The sequence below is a fragment of the Ascaphus truei genome, chromosome 5, assembly GCF_040206685.1.
Source record: "Ascaphus truei isolate aAscTru1 chromosome 5, aAscTru1.hap1, whole genome shotgun sequence".
Taxonomy (NCBI): domain Eukaryota; kingdom Metazoa; phylum Chordata; class Amphibia; order Anura; family Ascaphidae; genus Ascaphus; species Ascaphus truei.
In genome coordinates, this window is record NC_134487.1 from 222,079,815 (window position 1) to 222,106,129 (window position 26,315).

General features: G+C 43.7%; 1 protein-coding gene across 1 annotated transcript in view; it reads right to left on the reverse strand.

Annotated features, from left to right (window-relative positions):
• Positions 1–26,315, reverse strand: part of DOCK2 (dedicator of cytokinesis 2) — a 1,423,644-nt gene that overhangs the window by 1,105,871 nt on the left and 291,458 nt on the right. Inside the window, exons 18-21 of the mRNA XM_075599153.1 lie at positions 16,099–16,279; positions 15,046–15,143; positions 13,620–13,709; positions 12,820–12,920 (exon numbers count right to left, since the gene is read on the reverse strand). Coding sequence (XP_075455268.1) covers positions 12,820–12,920; positions 13,620–13,709; positions 15,046–15,143; positions 16,099–16,279 — 470 coding nt within the window. The remainder of the gene's footprint in view (positions 1–12,819; positions 12,921–13,619; positions 13,710–15,045; positions 15,144–16,098; positions 16,280–26,315) is intronic.

The window sequence follows — 26,315 nt, forward strand, 5'->3', positions numbered from 1 at the left end:
CGTTGGATGACTGGACAAGAGCTCAACCTCTAATTTATTACCCCACCATCTGAGCTGATCGAGTGTGAACGGCGCAATTACCAGCGCTCCCCCCCCGTGGTGACGTCATCGACCCGGAAGTGCTTCTGCACAGAGGGGAGTGAGAGGACCCGGCCGGTGTGGAGCTGTGCTCTGGCAAAGGACTGCAAGTGGCAGCAGCAGCTTTGGACTCGTGCTCTTGGGGGAAAAGAACTTTTTTAGAGGCGATCTACTTACCTACTTACCAATAGGATCCTGTATCCGAGACACCAGCGCCATAACCCTTGAGAGGATACTCCTTCCGGTTTCCTGAGGCGTTGGGTAACATTATCCCTAACTGCATTTATTTATCTTTATTGATGTACGCACATTACTTACCCTAATTAATTGTACCTTTATTATATTGTTTTATGCACTATGAGCGTTGTGCGCTGTGTCTTTTTTGTCTTTATCTGCTAGTCTAGGGGGTTTCTGAGCCCCCCCTCCATCGCAGCTGCAGACGCTCCGTTTAAGGTTATGTTTTTTAACACCTATTATCACGTCACTTAATTAGTTAGCTGCGCACTTTATTTTCTTTTCACTTATCTCTGCTCTGTTTGGTGCTGCACTGACACTTCCCCACTTTACACTTTGTAGTGTGGTTTAATATCTTACCCGGACCATGGTTTGGAGCCTGGTAGAGTGCCGGAAAAAACGTGATGCGCAATTTGATTCACTGTTTTCTGAGGAACATATTGTAGTTCCAGACAAGGGAAATGTTAAGGGATCTATTGAACAAAATTTTAAAGTACTTGAGCAATTACTCCTTACCGAAGGAAAAATCCACCTTGAAAAAAGAACTATACAAAAATATGTGGAGTGTGATAGAGTCCCTAGGGGCCTGCGCTTTCGCAAATCACCCACCTTCGGTAAGGAGAATGAACATTTTATGAAAGAGTGGAATAGGATCCTGGATGATTGCTCTATATCACTAATGAAGCTCATTATTTATGAAAGAACTAAAACACTAAAAATTATGGATAAGGAGATTTCAGAAGTTATTAAAGTGTTGGAGCCCTTAGTCATTGAGTATGATTGCTCAGAGCTTGAACACGACCTCCGCATGAAACTTGAACATGCGGAGGAAGAAACTCTGAAAAGGAAACATGAAAAGTTTTTTAGAGACAAGGCCGATTACGATAACAATAGACAAAGGAATTGGGCAAAAGACACCGATAGAAGTAGGTCTGCTAAAACAAACCATAAAGAAGGGGGCCCAAGAGACTCCTCCCAATCCTTAAATAGAAATAACGAGCAGCAAAGACAATTTACACCCTTCCCTAATCAAAAAGGTGGGGGTAATTGGAATGAAAGAGGCAGGGATACCCAAGTATATGGCAATAGAAGGGGCTTCACCCCTAATAATGGTTATCCGCCCCATCCCAGACAGGAGGGACAGTTTAGAAACCCCAACTACAAAGGGAAAAATTACATTCCAAATTTTAGATATGGGCAAAGAGAATATAGTAATTATGATTCGAATTTTAATCAGAGAGATTTTAACCAGAGAGTTTTTATACCAAGTGTTAGGCAGAGATCACCGGCCCAACCCTCTCCCTCAGGTTTTTTTGACTCAGTCAAAAACAGACATATAGATCCACTGAGGAAGGGAGAGGGTCAGGGGGCAATACAAAAACCAGAGATCAAAGAAAGGAGGAAAAGGGTCCTGTCAGGAGAGGAACAAGAGGGGGGGCCAGATCTCAAGAAAAGAGATTGCGAGATGCCTTAAAAACTATACCCCCTAAAGGAATCTTTAATCTGTCTACCGTCATTTTGACGGATGATCAGAAAAAGGTTTTAGACAGAGGCCTTACTTTCTCCCGGTCTTGTGGTCCTAATGCTTTTCAACTCTACACGGACCTTCAGAAGTTTGTAAGGAATCTCACTCTGAAGCGGCATTTTATTAAATCGGACATAGAAAATACTCCAGCAATAATTACTACTGATATTGATATTGCTGAATCGATTCAGCTGGAGACTAGAGACGATGAATTAACCTGCACACATACTCACTTTAGAGGGAAGTCAAAATTTTACCCTGCACACTCTAAAGGTCACCATATAGAGACATTTTTTAACATGGTCAACAAAGATTTTAATCTTTTAACCAATAATTTTAAAAATAGTGATATTAGACATAATTTAAATAAAAAGGAAGCATTGGCTTTAAAACTCCTAAAGGAAAATAAGAACCTTATTATCAGGCAAGCTGACAAGGGGGGGGGTGTCGTGTTACAAGATAGGAAGGATTATGAGGGGGAAGCCCTCAGACTCCTAAACGACACCTCCTCCTATAAAAGATTGAAAAGGGACCCCACTGGGGAATTCTTGGTTTTACTTAAAAATCTTCTTGATGAAGCCCTCACGAATAATGTAATTGAAAAACGTGAATATGAATTTTTATACTGCAATTGTCCAAAAATTGCCATTTTTTATCATCTCCCAAAAACACACAAAAGTATGATAAAGCCGCCTGGCCGACCGATTATATCGGGAATAGAGAGCCTTACATCTAACCTATCCCAATATGTGGACTATTTCCTCCAACCTTTTGTAGTACAACTTCCTTCCTACCTGAGAGATTCAACATCAGTGTTGAATCTGTTAGAAGGGTTTGTGTGGAAAGACTCTTATAGGTGGCTCACTTGTGATGTTCAGGCCTTGTACACCAACATCCCACACGAGGAGGGTTTGAATGCTGTTCAATCCTATTTATTGAACGATGTCACTCTGCATCCCCTCAATAGCCAATTTATTATAGATTCCATCAGGTACATCTTGAGACATAATTATTTTATGTTTCTTGATGAATTTTTCATACAGGTTTGCGGAACTGCAATGGGCACTAGATTTGCCCCTAGTTTCGCAAACCTGTATATGGGAAGATGGGAAGATGAATGTATATTTAACAACAACCCGTTCAAGACAAATATTATTATATGGCGCCGTTTCATAGATGACGTCTTGTGCGTATGGGACGGCGACCAGTGCTCTATCGGCCAATTTTTGCAGTATTTAAATAATAATAATAAAAACCTCACTTTCACACATGTAGAGCATGAGACACAAATACACTTCCTGGATCTCAACCTTATGGCGTCAGCAGAAGGAAAGGTGGTAACAAAAACGTATTTTAAGGAGGTTGATTGCAACAACCTCCTTGTTGCCACAAGTAATCACAAAAAAACGTGGATATCAAATATCCCCAGTGGCCAATATTACAGGTTGAAGAAAAATTGTAGCACGGAAGTAGATTTTGAGGAACAAGCTGAGAAACTGACCCAAAGGTTTTTAGAGAGGGGTTATCGTCTAGAGAAATTAAATACAGATCTGGAGAAAATAAGAAAACTTGATAGAAAAAATATGCTATTAACAAATTCCAAAAAAAGCAAAACCCCCAAGGAGGGTGAGGGGAAATGCAACGTTTCTTTTATCACTAATTTTAACTCAATGACGGGGCAAATTGAGAAAATTGTAAGAAAACATTGGTCTATATTATCAAATGATTTGCTGCTGGGTGCTCACCTCTCGAAATTCCCAAAATTCATCTATAGAAGAGCAAAAAATTTAAAAAATACACTATCCCCGAGTGACATAAAACAAATTGAATGTCCTAGTGGGGACGATAAATGGTTAAGTACTAAACCAATTGGGAATTTCAAGTGTGGGAAGTGCTCAGTTTGCAAATATTTGCACCCAGAGAGAAAGACTTTTAAATGTATCAATGGAGAAACACATGGTATTAATGATTTTATATACTGTAACACTGACCATGTTGTTTATTTATTGGAGTGTCCATGTGGCCTTTTATATGTGGGACGCACTAAACGCCCATTGAAAGTGCGCATACAAGAACACATGCGCAACATTAAAATAGGTTTTATGAAGCATAGTCTTTCTAAGCACTATGCACAATTCCATAAATGTGATCCCTCCTCTCTATTATTTAAAGGTATTAAGCACGTACCCAAAAACAGGAGAGGGGGTGACAGAGTAAAAGAACTTTCTAGGCAGGAAACCTTCTGGATACACAAGCTAAATACTCTGTATCCAGGGGGTTTAAATGAAGATATAGACATTTGGTCCCTGTATTAAGTTTATATATTATTTTTCTGTGTTCCCAACCATATTTTACTTGTTTATATATATTTTTTAGTATATATATATTTTTTAGCATTTTTTAACTATTTAAGGGATTTTTTTCATAAGTAACAGATTTTTAACTTTTGTCTCTTTGTCCTTTTAGTTTACTTCATAGGACATGCCTTTTTAATATTTACTAGGATTGATTAGATCACCTTAATGCTCCTCTATTAGTGATTGGCTTTGCAGACTTTTCATGTTTCCTATTTCAGTTGGATGGTGATATTTATTGCCCATTAGAGTAACCTCCCTGGTCTATATGGCCACTAATGCACTCATGTACGTTTTTTACTATGTGTAACACTGTTTTCTCTCTTTTAGTCTCATCAATCGCGTGTGGTTAGCTATGTTTGTTGTTAATAAAGTTTTTGTGATGTTTATGTTATTTTGCTATTAGCTACCAGTGACGCGCGCAACCGGGACTATTAACCCGCCCCCATTACTTTCCCATTGGCTGTGAGAGTTGATAGCCCAGCCAATGAGGTACGATCGTGTAATATTTATAACTGATCCGGAACCACTTCAATTTATATCCCTGATGAAGAAACGTTTTCGTTTCGAAACGCGTTGGATGACTGGACAAGAGCTCAACCTCTAATTTATTACCCCACCATCTGAGCTGATCGAGTGTGAACGGCGCGATTACCAGCGCTCCCCCCCCGTGGTGACGTCATCGACCCGGAAGTGCTTCTGCACAGAGGGGAGTGAGAGGACCCGGCCGGTGTGGAGCTGTGCTCTGGCAAAGGACTGCAAGTGGCAGCAGCAGCTTTGGACTCGTGCTCTTGGGGGAAAAGAACTTTTTTAGAGGCGATCTACTTACCTACTTACCAATAGGATCCTGTATCCGAGACACCAGCGCCATAACCCTTGAGAGGATACTCCTTCCGGTTTCCTGAGGCGTTGGGTAACATTATCCCTAACTGCATTTATTTATCTTTATTGATGTACGCACATTACTTACCCTAATTAATTGTACCTTTATTATATTGTTTTATGCACTATGAGCGTTGTGCGCTGTGTCTTTTTTGTCTTTATCTGCTAGTCTAGGGGGTTTCTGAGCCCCCCCTCCATCGCAGCTGCAGACGCTCCGTTTAAGGTTATGTTTTTTAACACCTATTATCACGTCACTTAATTAGTTAGCTGCGCACTTTATTTTCTTTTCACTTTGTCAAAAATGCCTGCTGTGGCTGAAACGCATCAGAGGATCCGTCAGTACTACACTTTGCTACAATAAAGTTTTTTTAGTCACCACTTCAGCCTTCCTCCGGTCTTTCATCATGGCTGTGCTTCGCTTCCTTCTCCGGTGGGAGGAGTTCTCGTCACTTACACTGGTAGACCCAAGGGAAATAAGTAGCCGGCCGGAGGCTAGGCTACAATCTCCCCTGGTGAAATTCTAATGTCCCCGCTTGGGAATACAGTATGCGCAACATCTGCATATTGTACCAACAACCTGGTTACCTTAACACAATATGCATTACATGTGTGTTCATTTAATACATTTCAACACAATAGTACCATACAGATATCCATCCCCAGCTGGAATCTGGATCTAATGTGAGTGGTACTTGGGCTCATTCAGTAGTAGTGGGCCAGATCGGGCTTCTTGACCATATTGCCTAACTATCAGGTACCTTTACGGAATAGTACCACCTTGTCCCAGACTCAGAGATATATTCTACTCTGTTTAGGTGGATGTTGTGGCCCACGACCCACAGCTTTAATAGGTGTTTTGCCCTATCAAATTCACAAGACTTGGAGCTTCAGGAAGTGTTAACTAAGTGCTCTAGTATAGCTTCCTTCACCCACTCCATCTTGTGTACTTTTGCACTCCTCATGAGGTTCTCTGGGAGATATGGATTCTCATACCCCATCTTGTGGAACCTTTGTATTAGAACTCTCTCAGCCCTGCTGAATTTCATGAGACCCTTCTCTCTGGCTGTGACAGGTAACACCCAAAATAGTGACCCTTCCCATAAAGGTGTTTCTATACTCTCTTCCTTAACTAAGGATGTACTGAGCATTGACCCAGACATGCTGTTCTTATCTGTCCCCACAGATGTTGGATCAAACTGAGACACATCACCCTGTTCCACTTGATCCACCCAAGGCAAGGCCTTCCCCACAGATAGTACAAGCATGTTATTACATTTCACATTACTATTTGGGGCCACGGGACTCACCGAGAGCTGAGCGGTCAGGGGTTTATGGTTAGGACTTGGGTCAGTATGGGCTTTTGGGGCAGATTGGGGCAGAGTGGGCAAACTGGCCATTCTAACTTCTCTGAAGAGAGAACTTTTGGGAGTCTCCCCAGGAGGAGCGATAGAAATATCCACAGTCCCGGCTAAACTTAGTTGTCCGTGGTCTCTAGCCTTTAGAAATCGTGCCTCAGCCATGGCTGCAGCATCGAGAGTCCTTTGCTTCCTTCCGCTCCCTGCAATGAAAGAAGAAGGGGGTCCACAGATGGCCAGTCACTCACCGGAGATGTAGCAGGAGCTGGGAAGCCTGTCCGGCCAGACAGCTTTGCGGCCTTCTCTTCTCCCGGTGGTGGAGTTGTAATCGGAGTTGCTTTGAAGTCATCTGGGGTGGTGCCGGAATAGAACCGAAGGCATGGGCACCAGCAGGCATTACCCCATGGAACTCCCATCCGCTACCAGAATGTAGTCAGCAATGTGGGCATGGTCTGTGCACATCTCCCGGCTCTGACACAAGTACCAACAGATCGCCACTGGAACTTGCACTCTCTGCTGATTGATCCAGGATCTCCCTCAGTGAGCATGGGTTGGTCACTGGAATCTGCTGTCCGATGTCCGCCTTGAGTACTGATATGGTCTTGGCGGAGACCTCGGATATGCTCACGGTCTCCCCGGTCACAACCACGAACACTTCCTTTGATCTCTTTTGTGACGCTGGTCAGTAGGGATGGGGGAGGGAGTACCTGGAGGTAGGGTGAGGGTTCCTCTTTGCGTTTCTCTTGTGCTTGTAGGGTTGGCATTGCCAGAGGTTCACTTAGGACTGGGCTGAAAGTAGGGTACTTTACATGCCGCACACTGCGCTGATATCTGCAGCTCTCTTCCCGAGGCACCACATAACGAGCACACCCACAGCATCAAGTACATCCCGTCCTCATAGGAGACCACCATTACTCCACCAGGCAAGTAGAACGTGTTGTTAAGATCCTCTGAGGTAGATTCCATTTTGTAGGAAGGCAGCTTCGCATATTTGTCTGTATCGCTGTAAAGTACACGTGTCTGGCTCCTTATATCCTGGTGTTCCATTTGGGCACACCCAGCTCCTCCCCCTGGTGAACACAACATCCAATCCAGGAGCAAGAAGGGGCGCGGTTTCGGCAGTTCGCGTGATTCTGCAAACTGAGTACCAGCCAAAGCTTGCAGCTACATGCAACTTTTGCAAAAAGGACCATGCAGCTTCCCGGGTGTGTTGGGAACCGCCATTTTGTTGGTAGTACATGCCATGCGGCTCCTAGTTCTCTGGCACCGCCATTTTGTAAGCTAGAAAATACTTGTTCAGCTCCCTTTTTTCGTCAGGGGTCACATGAGTTGTGTGTGGCAACGATCTCCTTGGTGCCGCCTCAGGAAGGTCCCCAGCTTTTCTTTTTAGAGTAAGGCAGTGCAACAACCTCCCCGGTGACACTTTGGAGAGCTGTTCCCCCTTTTCTTCCGTAATTATGTGTGTACCATGCTCCCTGATGAAGCCTCAGGGAACAAGCCACTTTTTTGCTTCATCATTATTTTGATGAGTGGGTGCACAGGGGTCTCTGATGTTGACTCAGAGGCCCTGTCCCCTAATTTGTACTTTTGTATTAAGGGCAGTACAACAAACTCCCTGGTGATGCATCGGAGAGCTGTTCCCCCCTTTTCTTCATCACTTGAATGAGTGGGTGCACAGGGTCCATGGTGTAGCCTCAGGGAACTAACCCCAGCAGCATACTTCTGCGCTGGATGAGTAGTAGGCTCCCTGGTAAAGCATCAGGGAATTGTTCCCATTTTTCTTAATTGGATGTCCTTTGCTAAGGGAACGGCCAGGGCATAGGGCAGCTCTTCAAGCAGACAGAACCAAGTTCCCCTTTAAAAAGCCTGAATGAATGACAGTGGGTGGGTGTGTGGGTGAATGAATGACAGTTGAATGAATGACAGTGGGTGGGTGAATGAATGACAGTTGGGTGAATGAATGACAGTGGGTTGGTGAGTGAATGAATGACAGTGGGTGGGTGAATGATGGTGGGTGGGTGGGTGAATGACGGTGGGTGGGCGGGTGAATGACGGTGGGTGGGTGGGTGAATGACGGTGGGTGGGTGAATGAATGACAGTGGGTGGGTGGGTGAATGAATGACAGTGGGTGGGTGAATGAATGACAGTGGGTGGGTTGGTGAATGACGGTTTGAATGATGGTGGGTGGGTGGGTGAATGACGGTGTGTGGGTGGGTGAATGATGGTTGAATGATGGGTAAATGGATGGGTGGATGACAGTGACTTGGTGGGTGGGAGACAGTGACTGGGTGGGAGAGAGTGACTGGGTGACAGTGACTGGGTGGGAGAGAGTGACTGGGTGACAGTGACTGGGTGGGTAACATTGACTGGGTGACAGTGACTGGGTGGGTGACAGTCAGTGACTGGGTGGGTGACAGTGGGTGACAGTGACAGTGGGTGACAGTGACAGTGGGTGACAGTTACTGGGTGGGGTGACTTAACTTGACCGGGTGGGTGCAGCTTGCCGCCGGACGCTTCCCCCTCCTGCCCCCAATATCCCCACAGCAGCTGCCCGGGATGGGAGGTGGGCTTGGGGGAAGGACCGCTGGAGGTGGGCTCGGGGGGGGGGGAGGAAACACAGGAGGTGGGCTTGGGGAGGGGCACGGGAGGTGGGCTCAGGGGGTGCACGGGAGGTGGACTCGGGGGGCACACGGGAAGCTGGCCGCAGGGGGAGGGAAGCAGGCCGGAGGAGGATCATGTACTTCCCCCTCCGTCCCAATTTGGGAGCGAAGGGGGAGCGGGCCGCAGAAGAGGAGCAGGTACTTGCCCCTCCGTCCCACGTTGGGAGCGGTGGGGAGCAGGCCACAAAAGAGGAGATGGTACTTCCCCCTCCATCCCACGTTGGGAGCGGGGCGGGGAGCGGGGGGTGAGCGGGCCCTGCTTGCCCTGCGCGCCGGGACCGCGGGGGAATTGCCGCCATTTGTAATTTTTTTTCAATTTATTTAAATAACTGGCGCCCGGCCCGGCCTGACCCACGGGGCCCAGGACGCCAGTGCCCTTTGTCCCTCCCTGTTGGTGACCCTGCACCCACTTTTAGGAGAGTACCAGTTTATATACCCTGGGGTTGGGCTTGTAACCCTGCCCCATAACAGGGCAGGTCTGATACTGGCAGGTGTCACATCTGCATATGTCACCCAGCCAGTACCTCCCCCAGGCGGACACTCTAAAGTTGTTGCTAGGCGTGCCCTTGGATACACTTACTGCATCCAAGACTGCAATAGCACACCAGGCCTTCTCGAGGAATTAACCCATTCACTGCCTGTACCTAACAAGACTTACACTGGTAGGGCCCAGAGAAATAGTTAGCGGCCCGAGGCTAGGCTGCATAGAATTGAAAAGACAGGGATTAGGGAATGATCAACTAAATCATACTAATTGTAATTATGAAAATTAATAATGATATCTTTTAATCGATAATTATCAATACAGGTAGGTGCAACTGTGAATTGAAGTGAATCAGAGAAAATAAGAGATACAATGTGTTTGTATCCCTGAAGAAAATTCACTTATATGCACACTCCTGAGAGTAAAATTTAACTTTTAATATACAATACTTAAAACATATATTACCGAAAAAGATGGTATAATGAAAACTAAAATAGATTAAATAAGGTAAATACATACACCCCTGTTTGGGTCTCCAAGGAATATATAAATACTCCAGTTATTAATGTTACTGGAGTACTGGAGGCTCAAGAGGGTGCAACCAGTCAAGATGAGCCCAAAAGAGCACACTACTTGCAATCACTAGTGCAAAAGATGCAGTATCTCACACAGCAGCAGGGAATGATCTTAACCTCTTTGTAAATAGTCATTGGCAACACTCAATAAATGAGATTATACCCTAGACAAATTTGTCCCTGATGACGCTCCATAGCAGGAGGGAAACGCGCGTTGGACGCGTGATTATGTCATCAGTCCCTGTTATGGGGCTGTTTTTAACATAGTGTCTCTTCCAGTTATTCATTAGTGCAGACATATATATATAAAACAGTGTAGCAGCTAGGGTATAATCTCATTTATTGAGTGTTGCCAATGACTAGTTACAGTACAAAGAGGTTAAGATCATTCCCTGCTGCTGTGTGAGATACTGCATCTTTTGCACTAGTGATTGCAAGTAGTGTGCTCTTTTGGGCTCATCTTGACTGGTTGCACCCTCTTGAGCCTCCAGTACTCCAGTAACATTAATAACTGGAGTATTTATATATTCCTTGGAGACCCAAACAGGGGTGTATGTATTTACCTTATTTAATCTATTTTTAGTGTTCATTATACCATCTTTTTCGGTAATATATGTTTTAAGTATTGTATATTAAAAGTTAAATTTTACTCTCAGGAGTGTGCATATAAGTGAATTTTCTTCAGGGATACAAACACATTGTATCTCTTATTTTCTCTGCATAGAATTGAACCAAAGAAGGCATCTTCCATAGAGGAAAACAAACAAGTTGGATGAATATTCTCCTGTAAACCACATTTAGGAAAATATTAAATATATTGTGTTTTATGGTGTATTAAAGATGCTGGAGGAGTCTAAATTGTAAATCTTAGATTGGGATTGCCCAATGAGCGGTGATTAACATTCTTTACATCAAGGTCCTAGAATGCAAATTGTAATAATAAGAATATGACGATGATAGAAATTGGAATCAACAGCTTGTTAAGGTGTCGGTTGTGCATAATCCTTTACGACAATAACAATTTGGTCAGACAGTACTTAAAGCAGCACTCCAAGTTGCAGTTTATGTTATTTATTTATTTTAGCTTTAAGATTGAAGCAGGTGGTCTCTGGAGCTGAACTGCATTCATTTCAGTTCTTTGGACCCCCTGCTTCCTGAGATACTTACCTCCATGGGGGTGCCTGCATAGGCCAATAGGAAGCCACAAGGAATAATGTCATGGCTTCCTATTAGCCCCGCAAAACGCAGGATATTTAAAGCTGGCATTGTGCTAGCCCCAACAAGCCCTGTCAGAGATACAACCTGTAGAGATAACTCTAACTAAAAAAGAAAATAACAAACTTCAACTACAGTACACTGTGCTCAATGCAAAAAAATAGTTTGCAAAAACCTCGTGTTAAAAAAAGTGTTAAAAAACTATTGAATTTATGGGCTATTTTTAATCAGCATAAAAAGAGTTCCCAGTCCCACCCCACATGAGACATTACCCATTTTGTTGCACCAGATGTCTGTGACTGCCCAATATGTGAATCAATAAAGATGCAGTGACTGATGAAAATCGTGTTTCCACCAACTGCTTATTGAATTTGTATACACAAGTACTTAAGTTATTATATTTTAGTATGTGCTGGGGACTCCATACGTACCTGATTACGACATACACAATGCTGGGAAGCATTAACTGTGTGCATCACTGAATGCTATTGTGTGACATTACGTACAATACATTAAATAATTCCCAATTTGACACAAGGTTATATTCCACTGAAAAATGGAAATGAATGTTTTCTGAAAATAGTGCTTTTTTATTTTTTATTTTTTTGCGGGGTCTGATAACTTGAATAGGTATAATTCTCTAAATATATTTTCTCAACTGTTTTGGTTTTGTTCCAGATCACACAAAGTGTCAGCTGCAACAGAATTCTAATAAATGAAAGTGGTATTGTTGCCATTCCAAGAGTTATTGTTATGCAGGTTAACACTCATCAGAAGGTGTGTTATGACATAGTACCACCTATTTTACTGTACATATGGGCCTTACGGAATGTTAGAGATAATAGCAATATGCGCATACACGAATGTGGGAAATTTTGGACATTCAATGTGGTGAAAAAGTTGGGAAAATAGCCTGTATGAAACCTCACCAAAATTCCATACTGTGCAGCAGGGGTATGCAAACTTCCCCTACCTGCTCTCCCTCCCTGCTCGCACCCCACTCCTTATCTTGTCTTTGGCATTAAATGACGCCACAGGATGACGTGATGTCAAGTTGCCATGGCACCGTGATGTCACGTGACCCCACAGCATCATTTGATGCTGTGTTGTTATGGCGATACGTCGCTGAAGACAAGGTAAGGGAAGTTGCAATGGCCTCATGCGATCCCCCCGGCATTAATTTAAATGCCTTGGGGGAAGAGAGTGGGGCCTTTGTAACCGCTGTGCCCACCTTGAAAAATCTTGTGCCCCCCAGTATAGTATTGGGGACCATTAACAAATATTGGTCGGTTGACTGTATTTGCACAAAAACATCAGAGAAGTACATATTTTATGACCCTGCAAAAAGGAGTAATTAGTTATTTAAAAATTAAGGGGAACTTACAGTAAATTAAGAAACCTGTTTAGGTACACACATTTCTAGCGAGGGGTCTTTAGGTAAAATATGTCAAACTTACTTGTAAGCCAGAGTAGCACTAAAATGTTGCTGTATGTAAGCTTCTAAAACTGTGTTAAAATGTTGAAATTTCCGGTCTGCAATGAGTCCAATTATGTAAATCTAAAACAAGAACAAAAGAGTAATGTGTTAAACTGAATATAAACACTATTTAACTATTTAGAGCAATCATATGCCAATAACCAATACATGTTATATTGCAGAGGTGCACAACATTTTTCAGTCGCGCCACCCGTGCTATTACCTGCTCTCCTACATCTCCTCCTCTGCGACGTTGAGTTGCCATGGCAATGTATCGCAATTTCACACTGCGTTGTCATGGTGACACATCAATGCAAGCAGAAGATGCAGGAGGAGACACCGGATAGAAGGTACAGTAAGAGTCAGTTGCAGAGGCCCCGTGGTCTCCCCCGGCAATCAATTTAAATGTTGTGGGGAAGCGCGTGAGACCTTTGTAAGTGTGGTGCTCGGTTCGGCGCATAGAGAAGTTTGCGCCCCCCCGATTCTATTGCCATCTTAATCTTACATTGAGACCTATTATTTACTAAGTGGCGCTATTTTATAAAACGTCTTTCAGTGCTAGAAGAGACATCACAGACCATTTAAGTGAATGGGCTTGAGGTGTCTTATGATTCCGGAAGGGGTCTTATGTGACAGCACTGCTCTTTAAATATGGTCCTTAAACTTTATTTTATATCATTTATAAAAGTAACAAGCAATTATAGAAACGACCGCTTTAGCAAGATTTCTATCCAAATGATTAGTAATTTAAGTTAGTGACAGTAGAAATAGAATCCTTACCAGTGCATCAAAGACGAGAATGTCATACTTGCTTGAATGGGAATGCTCCATCATGATGTTAAACAAGGCATCAAGTGTATCCTGAAGAAACTACAATAACAGAAAACATGAATGCAAAACCTGCAAGTACTGTACAATCATTTTGACCCAATAAGTTGCACATTATGTGCACAGACTGTTTTTCTCCAACAATCATAGACGAGTGTTTGTGAACAGGGGCTCCTATGAACGCTTGGGTTCCCCGGGCATCGGTATTATAGAGGGTTGGGGTTCTTTATAATGCATCTGATCACAGATGCGCTATAAGAGAGAGGGTTGGGGTTCCTTACAATGCATCTAATCTCTCAGACACGCTATTAGAAAGAGTTGGGGTTCCTTACAATGCATCTGATCTCAGAAGTGCTGTTAGAGAGGTTTGGGGAACCCCAGAATTTCACAATATAATTTTAGGGTTCCTTAACCAAAACTATATTTATCACTAATGTCAAATTTTCCTATTAGAGCCTTTCAGAGGGAGTAACAGTAAAGTGATTTAAAAAGTGTATAATGAATTTAGCCTCTTGATGTGCAACTATATAGATGTATTTATACTACAGTACCTGGGAGTACGCTGTTTAATATTGAGTTTCACAGTAGCATCGCTCAACATTACTCATCCAAACGCTTGCATTTTTGTTACATAATTAATATCCTGCCCAAAGATTCATGTATTGTAATTGTATATATGTTATTATATTTCAGTGGACTGTACTCCTGTATTTTTTTGATACCTACAGTAGTGCTCTTCCAGTTTTTCTCCTTCTCGACTGTACTCCTATAAAACTGCATGTGAGCAACGCTTTGGAAAGTATACAAATTTGTTTCTGACAATTGAACTGCCTACTGCCAAGGTCATTTGCATGTCAGTAATAAAGAACGCATATTCATTGGGGGAAAAAACATCAGCAGTAAGTTAACATGGTCAATGATGGTATCATGGGAATTAACATAGCATAATTACTGCCACAGCTTAATGGCTCATAAATAAGACTAAAGGCATGTGTATAATTACTGGATGTGATGAAAATCTGTTTGCCAATCAAAATGCCTTCTGGGGAATATTATCTTAACTAATGCCCGATTATGTTTAATAAATAAAAAGGATTAGGAATTCAAATTTAATTTGCACATATGTTACTGTAAGTACCAAACACTGCACTGTGCTTACATGTGCAACAATTTTATAGTGATCACATAAAAATACCACACCAAGCACAACTTGCAATAAAACAAAGTTCAAAATATAGTCTTATGACAAACACCTACGTTTAGAAGCCAATAAGCATAAAAATGTTGTTTCTGTACATCCTTATGCTTAATGTGGCCAGATGCTTACTGAATAAGCACAAATGCAGAATATTAAAATAAAGCATTGTGTAATTCATACTTTTACAACTTCTTCTCCATCCACAATCTTCAGCTTTTCTAAGTTTTCCTGCAGGAGTCCAGGCTTCATGCGCCACTTCAAAAGTCCAAGTAAGCCCACTTCAAAAGAAAGATGTAACAATTGATGAAGACATTTTTCCTTTAAATCACATTTTGTAAACTTTGACAAAAAAAACCTGAAGTTGCATATGTAATTGAACTCATTCAAGAAGTAATCCTTCTCTTTTTTAGATTTATCTATTTATATTTAACAGACTCTGATTCGAGGGGGTTCCCTGGAGCTTTAACGTATTAGTTCTACTGTTACTCCAGGGACCCTGCGCCCCGAGTTAGTGGGTACAGAGATATTTCCATTTTTATGTGACTGTAAAATAAAAATGTAATTCAAAAATGGTTTCAGGGGTTTTCCAATAGGAAATTACAATGCCATTTTCTGATGCCATTGCAGCTTCCTTTTGACCTGTGGGAGCGAGGCTTGGATGGCAGCCATATTGATTTCACATACGATACCAGAATCACTAGCACATAAAAAAGGAAAATATCTACGGAACCAAGTAATGAAGTGATTACTTGGTTCCGTAGATATTTTCCTTTTTTATGTGCTAGTGATTGAAGGTTTCCTACATATATAGTAAATATAAATGTATATTTCTGTAGAAATCACTGACACAGTATCATTACATGGTTAACCCATGATGCCATTACTTTACTCACTGCCATTTTGTACAAATCATGCATTCTTGCTAAAAAGGAAGTGTCATTACTTTAAGAAAACAGCCAAAATGAGGAGAACACATGTAATTTCATGCATGAAGTATGCAACACCATACATAGAAACATATAAAAGGAACCCTGGACTGCACAGTGACAACACAGTTGTAGTGCCCGTTCAAGCATTGGAAGCTTCTTTAGTCAAAACGTTTGTAAGCAGAATTAAAATTAGAAAAGTAAAAAAGCATTGAAGAAATGGACCTAAAGAAAATATGACTTCAATCAATACTGTACTTAAAATATATTGCTTTTTATTAAAGAAATACAAGTGTAATTTGCCTACCATTTTGAGTCAATTTAGTTGAACAGACAAGGGTCGAAATGGAAAATGAGTCTCGTGAACTAACGGAAAGACCTCCAGAACTACTGTTTCTATTGAATGTTGATCCTTTAGCATCCATTTGTTGACGGGTAGAAGGCAGAGTTAGATATGAATTTGCATCCTCCATTTTCTTGCTATCACCCTTAAAAAAAAACACATTGAACTTTTATTAAGAAATGTATAATGTTGTTAACTGTTAAGCAAGATTAAGGGAAGAAAACCGACCGCTCTGTACAATCACAGTTATATAAAAAAAAAAGAGCATGGTTAAGCTACAGAGAAAAAAAGATGTACAGGACTGCATCGATAGTGTGGTTTTGAAGAATTGTAAACTATCCTATTGTTTTGTCAGTCTTTTACAGAGGCAATCCAAGGCGGCATATATTTTTGGGCATGTCAAATATAATATATATATATCGAGCTTAATAATTGAAAACGAATAGACGATACCATTCTGTTGCTAACTAAATGCTTTTATTTGTGCAAGCTTTCGAGATACACTGATCTCTTCTTTCGGCATTGTTACAATGAATGAAGCCAAAACAGGGTTTTTACTTTAAAACAGTGCATACTGGAATGTGATCTGTGATTGAAGCTCATCCCTCCCCCATGTGCAGTATGCGTTTTATGACTTGGTGTTAAATGGTCCCTAAATGTAAGTGATGCACTGTTTTAAAGTAAAAACTCTTTTTTGGCTTCATCCATTGTAACACGGCCGGAAGAATAGATCAGTGTATCTCAAAAGCTCACAAAAATAAAAGCATTTCGTTAGTCATAGAACGGTATTGTCTATTCGTTTTCGATTATTAAGCTCGGCTAACATGGTGCAGATATCTCTCTCTCTCTCTCTCTCTCTCTCTCTCTCTCTCTCTCTCTCTCTCTCTCTCTCTCTCTCTCTCTCTCTCTCTCTCTCTCTCTCTCTCTCTCTCTGTTGAAGCAGGGGGTCTCTGGAGCTGAACTCAATTAAATTCAACTTTGGGGACCCCCTGCTTCCGGAGGTACGTACCTGTGAATTAGGTGCCGGTAGCTGCTCTCTTTGGCTACCAGGGTTCACAGTATGTCCTCTTTTCAGAGATCTGAGGTCCTGCGGACCAATAGGAAAATGTGACACCAGCGACGCAGCTTCCTATTGGCCCACGTGACACGGGAGCACAGAGGTGATCGGTTCATTGTCTCAACTGGACGCTTGAATGTGAATGTTGAATGTGTTAAATATTTGTCATTAGTGGATTTTGTTTTATATATATATATATATATATATATATATATAAATCAGAAAATATTTAAAAATGTACATTAAAAGAGTTCTTGGACTCATTTGCAAACATAAATTGAGATTGAAACATTATTTAAGTTCCCCTACCATCTGACTTTTACTTGCATGACTGCAAGTTAGCTTCCCCCATTCCATTTCTATCCCATTTCTGGTTCCGTGAATGTATTCTGTTACATCATCATAGGGTTGGATGAAACAAAATATCTATTTTGTTCAGAACCACTGCTATAAATGAAAACCTTCAAACAGGATTTAAAATCTAACATATTCATAATTTCATTCATCAACCTACAGATGTAGCCGACCTTACTGTTCCCAGCACAGTGAATGTGCTGATTGCAGCCCAAGAGGATTAACTCAATGGGAGGTCCAAATAAAAGGAATGGACACCCGCAGCATCATCGTGAGCCACCTCACTGCGTGTTTTTTCGGCGTTTCAAGTGTGGCACTGGGAATAGTAACATGATTTTAAGTAAATTGACTGTTCGGTGTCTGCCAGCGTTGGAAGGTGTATTAGTGACAAAAACACTGTCTCAAACTACAGGCCAATCTCTGTTCTCCCAATACTATCCATAGTCATGGAAAAACGGTTCACTCCCAATTAAGAGATTACTATACCAAAACAAATTTCCCTAGCCAATTCCAATCTGGCTTTCACCCCAAACACTCCACGGTAACTACCCTGTTAAAAGTTTGCAATGAAATCCAGTGTGAATGGAATGGGGACAACTCACTGGTGAAATATTCCTAGATTTTGCAAAGGCTTTTGATACTGTTGATCATGTTATCATGCTTTACAAGCTCCAGTGCTCTGGAATAGGGAAGCATGCTTTAAACTGGTTTCATTCCTACCTATCAGGTAGATCCCAACATGTGGGCCAATGGAATGAGGGAGCGGGATCACATATGTAGATAAAAAAGAAAAATACAAATAGTACAGAACAATTGTGGAAATTATAACAGATATAGACAGGAATCTGTAGGTGTTATACTCACATATGTGTGAGCCAATAAAGCATATCGCACTCAATGGTGTACAAAAGCAGAGACTCCGCATAGTGGACCCTCTGGATGCAGATGGATGTGGGTGTACAAGGACAGAAGGTGTAGAGACACCATAGCATAGACTGTATAAAATCCAATTTAATAAAGAAGCACTTCACAAGTGCGCACTTACAATTTCAAAAGTAAAAACAAGCATGTAAGAAATGTCAGATGGAGCGAAGACGTCCTCACCACTCCGCGCTTGATGGAACCCGGAAGCGTCTTGCAGGGGGTATTTCCAGATGCGGCCGCAAAAAACACCACTCCAGACTCGGCGTCGGTCCACCTCAATGTCGCTTCAGCTATTCAGAAGAGAATTCCAGGTTCCATCAAGCGCGGAGTGGTGAGAACATCTTCGCTCCATCTGCCATTTCTTACATGCTTGTTTTTACATTTGAAATTGTAAGTGCGCACTTGTGAAGTGCTTCTTTATTAAATTGGATTTTATACAGTCTATGCTATGGTGTCTCTACACCTTCTGTCCTAGTACACCCATATTCATCTTCTACATCCAGAGGGTCCAACCCGCGGAGTCTCTGCTTCTGTACACCATTGAGTGTGATATGCTTTATTGGCTCACACGTATGTGAGTATAACACCTACAGATTCTTGTCTATATCTGTCATCATTTCCACAATTGCGCTGTACTATATGTATTTTTCTTTTTTATCTACATATGTGATCCCGCTCCCTCATTCCATTTGCCCACTGTTCACCAAGGAATAAGAAGACTTTTCCTTACATGAAGGTTGAGTGGGACAACTCTGTATTTTGCACTATTTAAGATTTATTATTCACTGTTATTTACTTGGTGTGTGTGTTTATATATATATATATATATATACCCTGCTCCATCACTGGGGGGTCACTGTTCATCTTCTCTTCATCACCATTAGATCACTTTCCTGAGCGCCAGTCCTGTTGTTTTTGTGTCCTAGATCCCAACGTGTCCATCTCAGGCTCTAACTCCAACCCCTTGGATATCACCTGTGGTGTCCCGCAAAGCTCTGTCCTGGGGCCCCTTCTCTTCTCTGTGTTCATCAATGATCTTCCAACAGCTTGTAAGGGAGCTTCAATACACGTATGCAGATGACACAATCTTATATGCACACAACCCTAGCCTCTCCGACCTTGAGCACAAACTTCAATCTGACTTTTTGAGGCTTGAAAATTGGATTTCCCAAAAGAAAATGTTTTTAAACACTGACAAGACTGTAACAATGGTATTTGGGACCAAGGCTACATTTTTAAAGCTTCCAATGACTGAGCTCCAGATCAGAACTAATGCTAACACCACCGTAACTCCTGTTACTAGTTTTAAATACTTTGGCATATGGTTTGACACCCATTTAACATTCGGGATGCACATTCATACCCAGACATCAAAAACATATTCCAAACTAGGTGTACTTGACAGGAACAAATCCTCCCTAAGTCTGCTGGTCAGAAAGCGTATCGCACAGCAGTTGCTAAAGCCAATTATCGACTATGGGGTCATAGTATACAGCAGGGCACACCAAACCCACCTTAGCAAACGTGACACCCTCTACAATTCAATATGCCGCTTTGTTCTACAATGCAACTATAACACACACCTCTGCGAAATGCTCAAAGAACTAGCTTTTTCATCACTTGAGTCTAGGCGCAAAGTTCATCTTTCCTGTCTTGCCTTCAAATACTTTCTGGGCAAACTACCCGTCTATCTGAACAAGCTCCTCACCCCTACCACATGCAGCACTTATCTAAGATCTGACTCCAAAAAACTGTTCATGGTCCCAAGGTTCAGCAAAGTGTCCGGCCGTTCCTCCTCTTACCGTTCACCCCAAAACTGGAACAATCTACCGGAGACTCTCACAGCCTCCATCAGTCTAAGTTATTTCAAAACCAAAGATGTCTCGCATTTTAACCTGGTCTCTAACTGCTACATATGTCTATAATATATATTATTTCTAACTGTGCATGCTATGTCTTGTATATGTAGCCAGGGTCCCTCCGGGCCCCCTGTATGCCGGTTTCTTTCTCCCTTGCGTGTGTGCTGCGGCGGGGGCGAGCGCATTCCCGGGGGCTCCCGGTGGCAGTTGCGGCAGGACGCCATCATGTTTAATGTGTTCGCACATGTGCAGAGGCTTGCGCGTAAGCAGAGCAGTCGCGGCGGCCATGTTGAGGTTGGCGCAGGAGATCGCGCCTGTGCAGTGCAATGCACAGAGGTTGGCAAGGGTAGCGGTGGCCATTACATGTGTGCAAGAGCTCTTGGAAGTTGCGCATGCTCAGTTAAGAGTAGCGGCGGCCATTACAGCTTCAGACATGCGCAGTAGAGATCGCGCACGCGGCGCTAATAGAGAAGAGGTCCTGAGTGGACTACGATTCCCAGCAGCCTCTGGGGACTGCCCTTTCACCTCTATCACCTGCTGCATTGAAGCCAATAAGGCTGACAGATTCTCATGCTGCATTTTTGGATACAATGTTGTGTGCAGACAGGGAGTGTCAGTCACACTTAGGAGACAGAGTGGGAAAGAAGGGGGGCAGAGAGCTGGGAGCTTCTGCCCTAGGCCAGAAATCCCCAGGCTAGAGTTGAGGCCCTGACTCCCCACTAGAGAGGGTGGGTGTTCATAGGGACAGGCCCTTAGGTAAGGACCCTGTGCCCCTTCAGCTGTGTGCAAGGCAGGGACCTAGTGACAGACCCTGTGCAGTTCCTAAGTGCAGGGACCAGTGATAGTGTTTCTGCATGTTCCTGTGTGCTGTGTTGCTGATCCAGAGACTGTCCTTACGGTGGGACGTCCGGCGGGACTCCATCCCACGTGGCGGTACAGATCAGCGCTGGACCAAGCGGCGCCAGTAGACACTTTGCGAAGACACCCAGGAGCACCTGGGCAGGTATTTACAGCCTTCCACACGTGCACCAACTTTACCTTGCTTCTCACATGTGACAGGCCTGTTCACACACTTGGGTGGGCTTGGACTCTCTGGACACGGGTTGGGAAGGGGGTGTAAGGGTATAGCCCAGTAGGGGCTAAGAAGGTTACAGCCCAGTTAAGGGGCAAGGTTATAGCTGCCAGCTAGTGGCAGAGGGTGGTATATATATCGTTGTGCATACTGATGATGTTGCACTGTTAAAGTATGATACTCTGTGTTGTGTTGCTATACAGTATGATGTGATGTGATGTTATTGTGTTGTGTTGCTTGTCCAGTAAACCTTTTAGCCATAACCCTGGTGTATGTGGTTTCTGGGTGGGTTCCTATGCTAGGGCCATTCTACATTCCTATAGAATCCTACATAGGTGGAGGCGCTGACCGACGAGAACGTTCCAGAGGATTCACCCCAGGCCCTCACTAGCGGAGGCTCAGACCTCCTGTGAGCCTGACATGTATACTGCACCACCCCTGGTAACATATAGGTTCCCCCTCACATACACTCTATATGCGATTGGGTTGGGGAATACCCGTTACATATATAATGTATACCCTGTTCACTTATGTAACTGTATTTGTAACCATGTATTATTTGTTATCTTAACTCTGTGCTCAGGACATACTTGAAAACAAGAGGAAACTCTCAATATATTCTTCCTGGTAAAACATTGTATAAATAAATAAATAAATAAATGGTAGGACTGCTTAGTATTATGATCCTGTATCATTGAATAATAACTTTATTTCATATAGCGCTTTTCTCCCAATGGAGAAATACAATTACAAAACACTTAATAATTACAATATAGTGCGTGGTTAGCAGCATTTTCCGTAGGATATTTACAAACACTGTAGGACGCACCCATAGTTTGTAAAGCATACAAAATTGGTACTAATAGTATACATTATTCCCAAAAGCATCTCCTAGTACAAAGAGATTCATACATTTCTAAAATTACACACTGGGGCCCCTTTATTTAACAATGATAAACTTTTCTATTTAATTATTTGGTTTAATGTATTTTACAACGCACAAAAATCAGTTTTTCTGGAACCAATATGGCCACTAGATTTCACTGGGGGCTTTTCACTAAATGTTGATAATGCAGATCAGGGTACTACTAACATTTGGAAACTCCCATGGGAGTCAGAGTTTAATGAATAATCACCAATGCCTCAGTGTTGCCATGTAATTAACGTAGAGCGCTAATGTAAAGTCTCTATGGAACATAAATTGAGAAACATCCACAATATGTTTAGCAATAAAAAAGGAACTATCACAGTGTGTTCAACAATAAAACAAGCATTAATCACACTGTGTTCTGCAATACAGTACACCAGCTCAAGCAAACATAAAAAGCCTTTGATGAAGTGACCAGTCACATACAGTACAGTTCAAAGCATTAAGCACAGAAAAAGTCCATAGGCATTTTCGTAAGTTCAACTGCCTGTCTAATGTCAGAATGGAAATGCCGGGTTTAAAATACTGTGCTTGAATCAAGTGCAAGGGTGGGCAATTCCAGCCCTCAAGGGCCACCAACAGGTCAGGTTTTCAAGATACCTGCTTCAGCACAGGTGGCTGAGTCGAAGCTGAGCCACTGATTGAGCCACCTGTGCTTAAGCAAGGATATCCTGAAAACCTGAATAGGTATATAGTGATAAAATGCGCTCCAGCGCGGGATCTTTTCATATAGATAATAACAAGGACATGTGAGATTGGACTAGTGAGATGAATAAGGATGTAAAGTCCTCTGTGGGGGCCAATGGTTCCCTGAAGATGAGGCTGTTGGTAAAGCCCCTATATATTCCTCATGGGGGTGGTCCCTGGACTCACAGCATGACATAAGAAAATATGAATTCAAGAATACTCACATAATGTCCAAATCAGAAATATCCCAAATTGCATGCAGCCCAGTATGGTAATCGATGCAATGTAGAAAAAGAAACTGGCGCACAGCCAATGAGTGGGTGAACTGAAAAAAATATCCTTTATTGATCCATAAAAACGAAGGAGAGCACCTCCTATGCATTTCGTGTATAAAAATACACTTTATCAAGGATAATACACGAAACGCGTAGGAGGTGCTCTCCTTCGTTTTTATAGATCAATAAAGGATATTTTTTCAGTTCATTCCATGGTGACCCACTCATTGGCTGTGCGCCAGTTTCTTTTTCTACATATCCTGAAAACCTGACATGTTTGTGACCCTTGAGGACTGGAGTTGCCCACCCCTGCATTAGACTCTGTAAAATCAGCAATGGCATCATTGCAAAGTACTAGTGTTGATTTTTTTTTTTTTTTTTACTGAAATGTGCACATGTGCACACAGTTGTTAGCAAACCTGCCATATACAAAGCTCAACAGTCTTTGTACAGCTTTATTAGCTGAGCTGTGCAAACTGACATGAACAGTATTTTCAGTTGATTACAATGATTGCATTACAAGCAAGGCACATGCACGTCATTGTATGTGATGATATTTTGAGGATATGATATATGATATAACAGAAAGAAACAGATTGCTGTAGATAGGCTAAGCAGGTGAGAGGTATGTTATGGTGCTCCTGGAATGCCAGACTTCGACGTAGTACCTACACATGTAGCAGGCATGAGAAGGAAGTATCCAGCTACAAAGCAGCAACAGGATCAATAACAGCTGCTGTACATCTGTACGTCATGGAGGACACAAGGGGTGAAGAAACAAAAAGCTGTGTGTGCTGAGCACGCGCATAGTAAGTGAAACTTCTTTGACTTTTGTCACAGAAATTGTATTTGTGTTGGTGTTGGTGATGTTTTAATTAAAAATCAAAATACAATCTCAATGACAAAATGCAAATAAATTTGACTTAGAATGCGCGTGCTCGGCACACATCCCCTGTATTAGCTATTTGCACTAAGTGTGAATTCCGCGTGTGACTGTGCGTGTGACTGTGCGTGTGACTGTGCATGTGACTGAGAGTGTGCGTGTGACTGAGAGTGTGCGTGTGACTGAGAGTGTGCGTGTGACTGAGAGTGTGCGCGTGTGACTGAGAGTGTGCGCGTGTGACTGAGAGTGTGCGCGTGTGACTGAGAGTGTGCGCGTGTGACTGAGAGTGTGCGCGTGTGACTGAGAGTGTGCGCGTGTGACTGAGAGTGTGCGCGTGTGACTGAGAGTGTGCGCGTGTGACTGAGAGAGTGCGCGTGTGACAGAGTGCGCGTGTGACAGAGTGCGCGTGTGACAGAGTGCGCGTGTGACAGAGTGCGCGTGTGACAGAGTGCGCGTGTGACTGAGAGTGCGCGTGTGACTGAGAGTGCGCGTGTGACTGAGAGTGCGCGTGTGACAGAGTGTGCGTGTGACAGAGTGTGCGTGTGACAGAGTGTGCGTGTGACAGAGTGCGCGTGTGACTGAGAGTGCGCGTGACTGAGAGTGTGCGTGTGACAGAGTGTGCGTGTGACAGAGTGTGCGTGTGACAGAGTGTGCGTGTGACAGAGTGTGCGTGTGACAGAGTGTGCGTGTGACAGAGTGTGCGTGTGACAGAGTGTGCGTGTGACAGAGTGTGCGTGTGACAGAGTGTGCGTGTGACAGAGTGCGCGTGTGACTGAGAGTGCGCGTGTGACTGAGAGTGCGCGTGACTGAGTGTGCGCGTGACAGAGTGTGCGCGTGACAGAGTGTGCGCGTGACAGAGTGTGCGCGTGACAGAGTGTGCGTGTGACAGAGTGTGCGTGTGACAGAGTGTGCGTGTGACAGAGTGTGCGGGTGACAGAGTGTGCGGGTGACAGAGTGTGCGGGTGACAGAGTGTGCGGGTGACAGAGTGTGCGGGTGACAGAGTGTGCGGGTGACAGAGTGTGCGGGTGACAGAGTGTGCGGGTGACAGAGTGTGCGGGTGACAGAGTGTGCGGGTGACAGAGTGTGCGGGTGACAGAGTGTGCGTGTGACAGAGTGTGCGTGTGACTGAGTGTGCGCGTGTGACTGAGAGTGCGCGTGACTGAGAGTGCGTGTGACAGAGTGTGCGTGTGACAGAGTGTGCGTGTGACAGAGTGTGCGTGTGACAGAGTGCGCGTGTGACAGAGTGCGCGTGTGACAGAGTGCGCGTGTGACAGAGTGCGCGTGTGACAGAGTGCGCGTGTGACAGTGTGCGCGTGTGACAGAGTGCGCGTGTGACAGAGTGCGCGTGTGACAGAGTGCGCGTGTGACAGAGTGCGCGTGTGACTGAGAGTGCGCGTGACTGAGAGTGCGCGTGACTGAGAGTGTGCGTGTGACAGAGTGTGCGTGTGACAGAGTGCGCGTGTGACAGAGTGCGCGTGTGACTGAGAGTGCGTGTGACTGAGAGTGCGTGTGACTGAGAGCGCGTGTGACAGAGTGTGCGCGTGTGACAGAGTGTGCGTGTGACAGAGTGTGCGTGTGACAGTGTGCGTGTGACAGAGTGCGCGTGTGACAGAGTGCGCGTGTGACAGAGTGCGCGTGTGACAGAGTGCGCGTGTGACAGAGTGCGCGTGTGACTGAGAGTGCGCGTGACTGAGAGTGCGCGTGACTGAGAGTGTGCGTGTGACAGAGTGTGCGTGTGACAGAGTGTGCGTGTGACAGAGTGTGCGTGTGACAGAGTGTGCGTGTGACTGAGAGTGTGCGTGTGACTGTGCGTGTGACTATGCGTGTGCGTGTGACTGTACGTGTGCGTCTGACTGTGAGTGTGACTGAGTGCGTCTGACTGTGAGTGTGACTGATTGTGAGTGTGACTGAGTGTACGTGTGACTGTGAGTGTGCGTGTGAGTGTGACTAAGTGTGCGTGTGACTAAGTGTGCGTGTGACTGTGAGTGTGTGTGGGGGTCGTGGGGGTCAGTGTGTGGGGGTCTGGGGGGGTCAGTCAGTGTGTGTGGGGGTCTGGGGGGGGTCAGTGTGTGTGGGGGTCTGGGGGGGTCAGGCAGTGTGTGTGGGGGTCTGGGGGGTCAGGCAGTGTGTGTGGGGGTCTG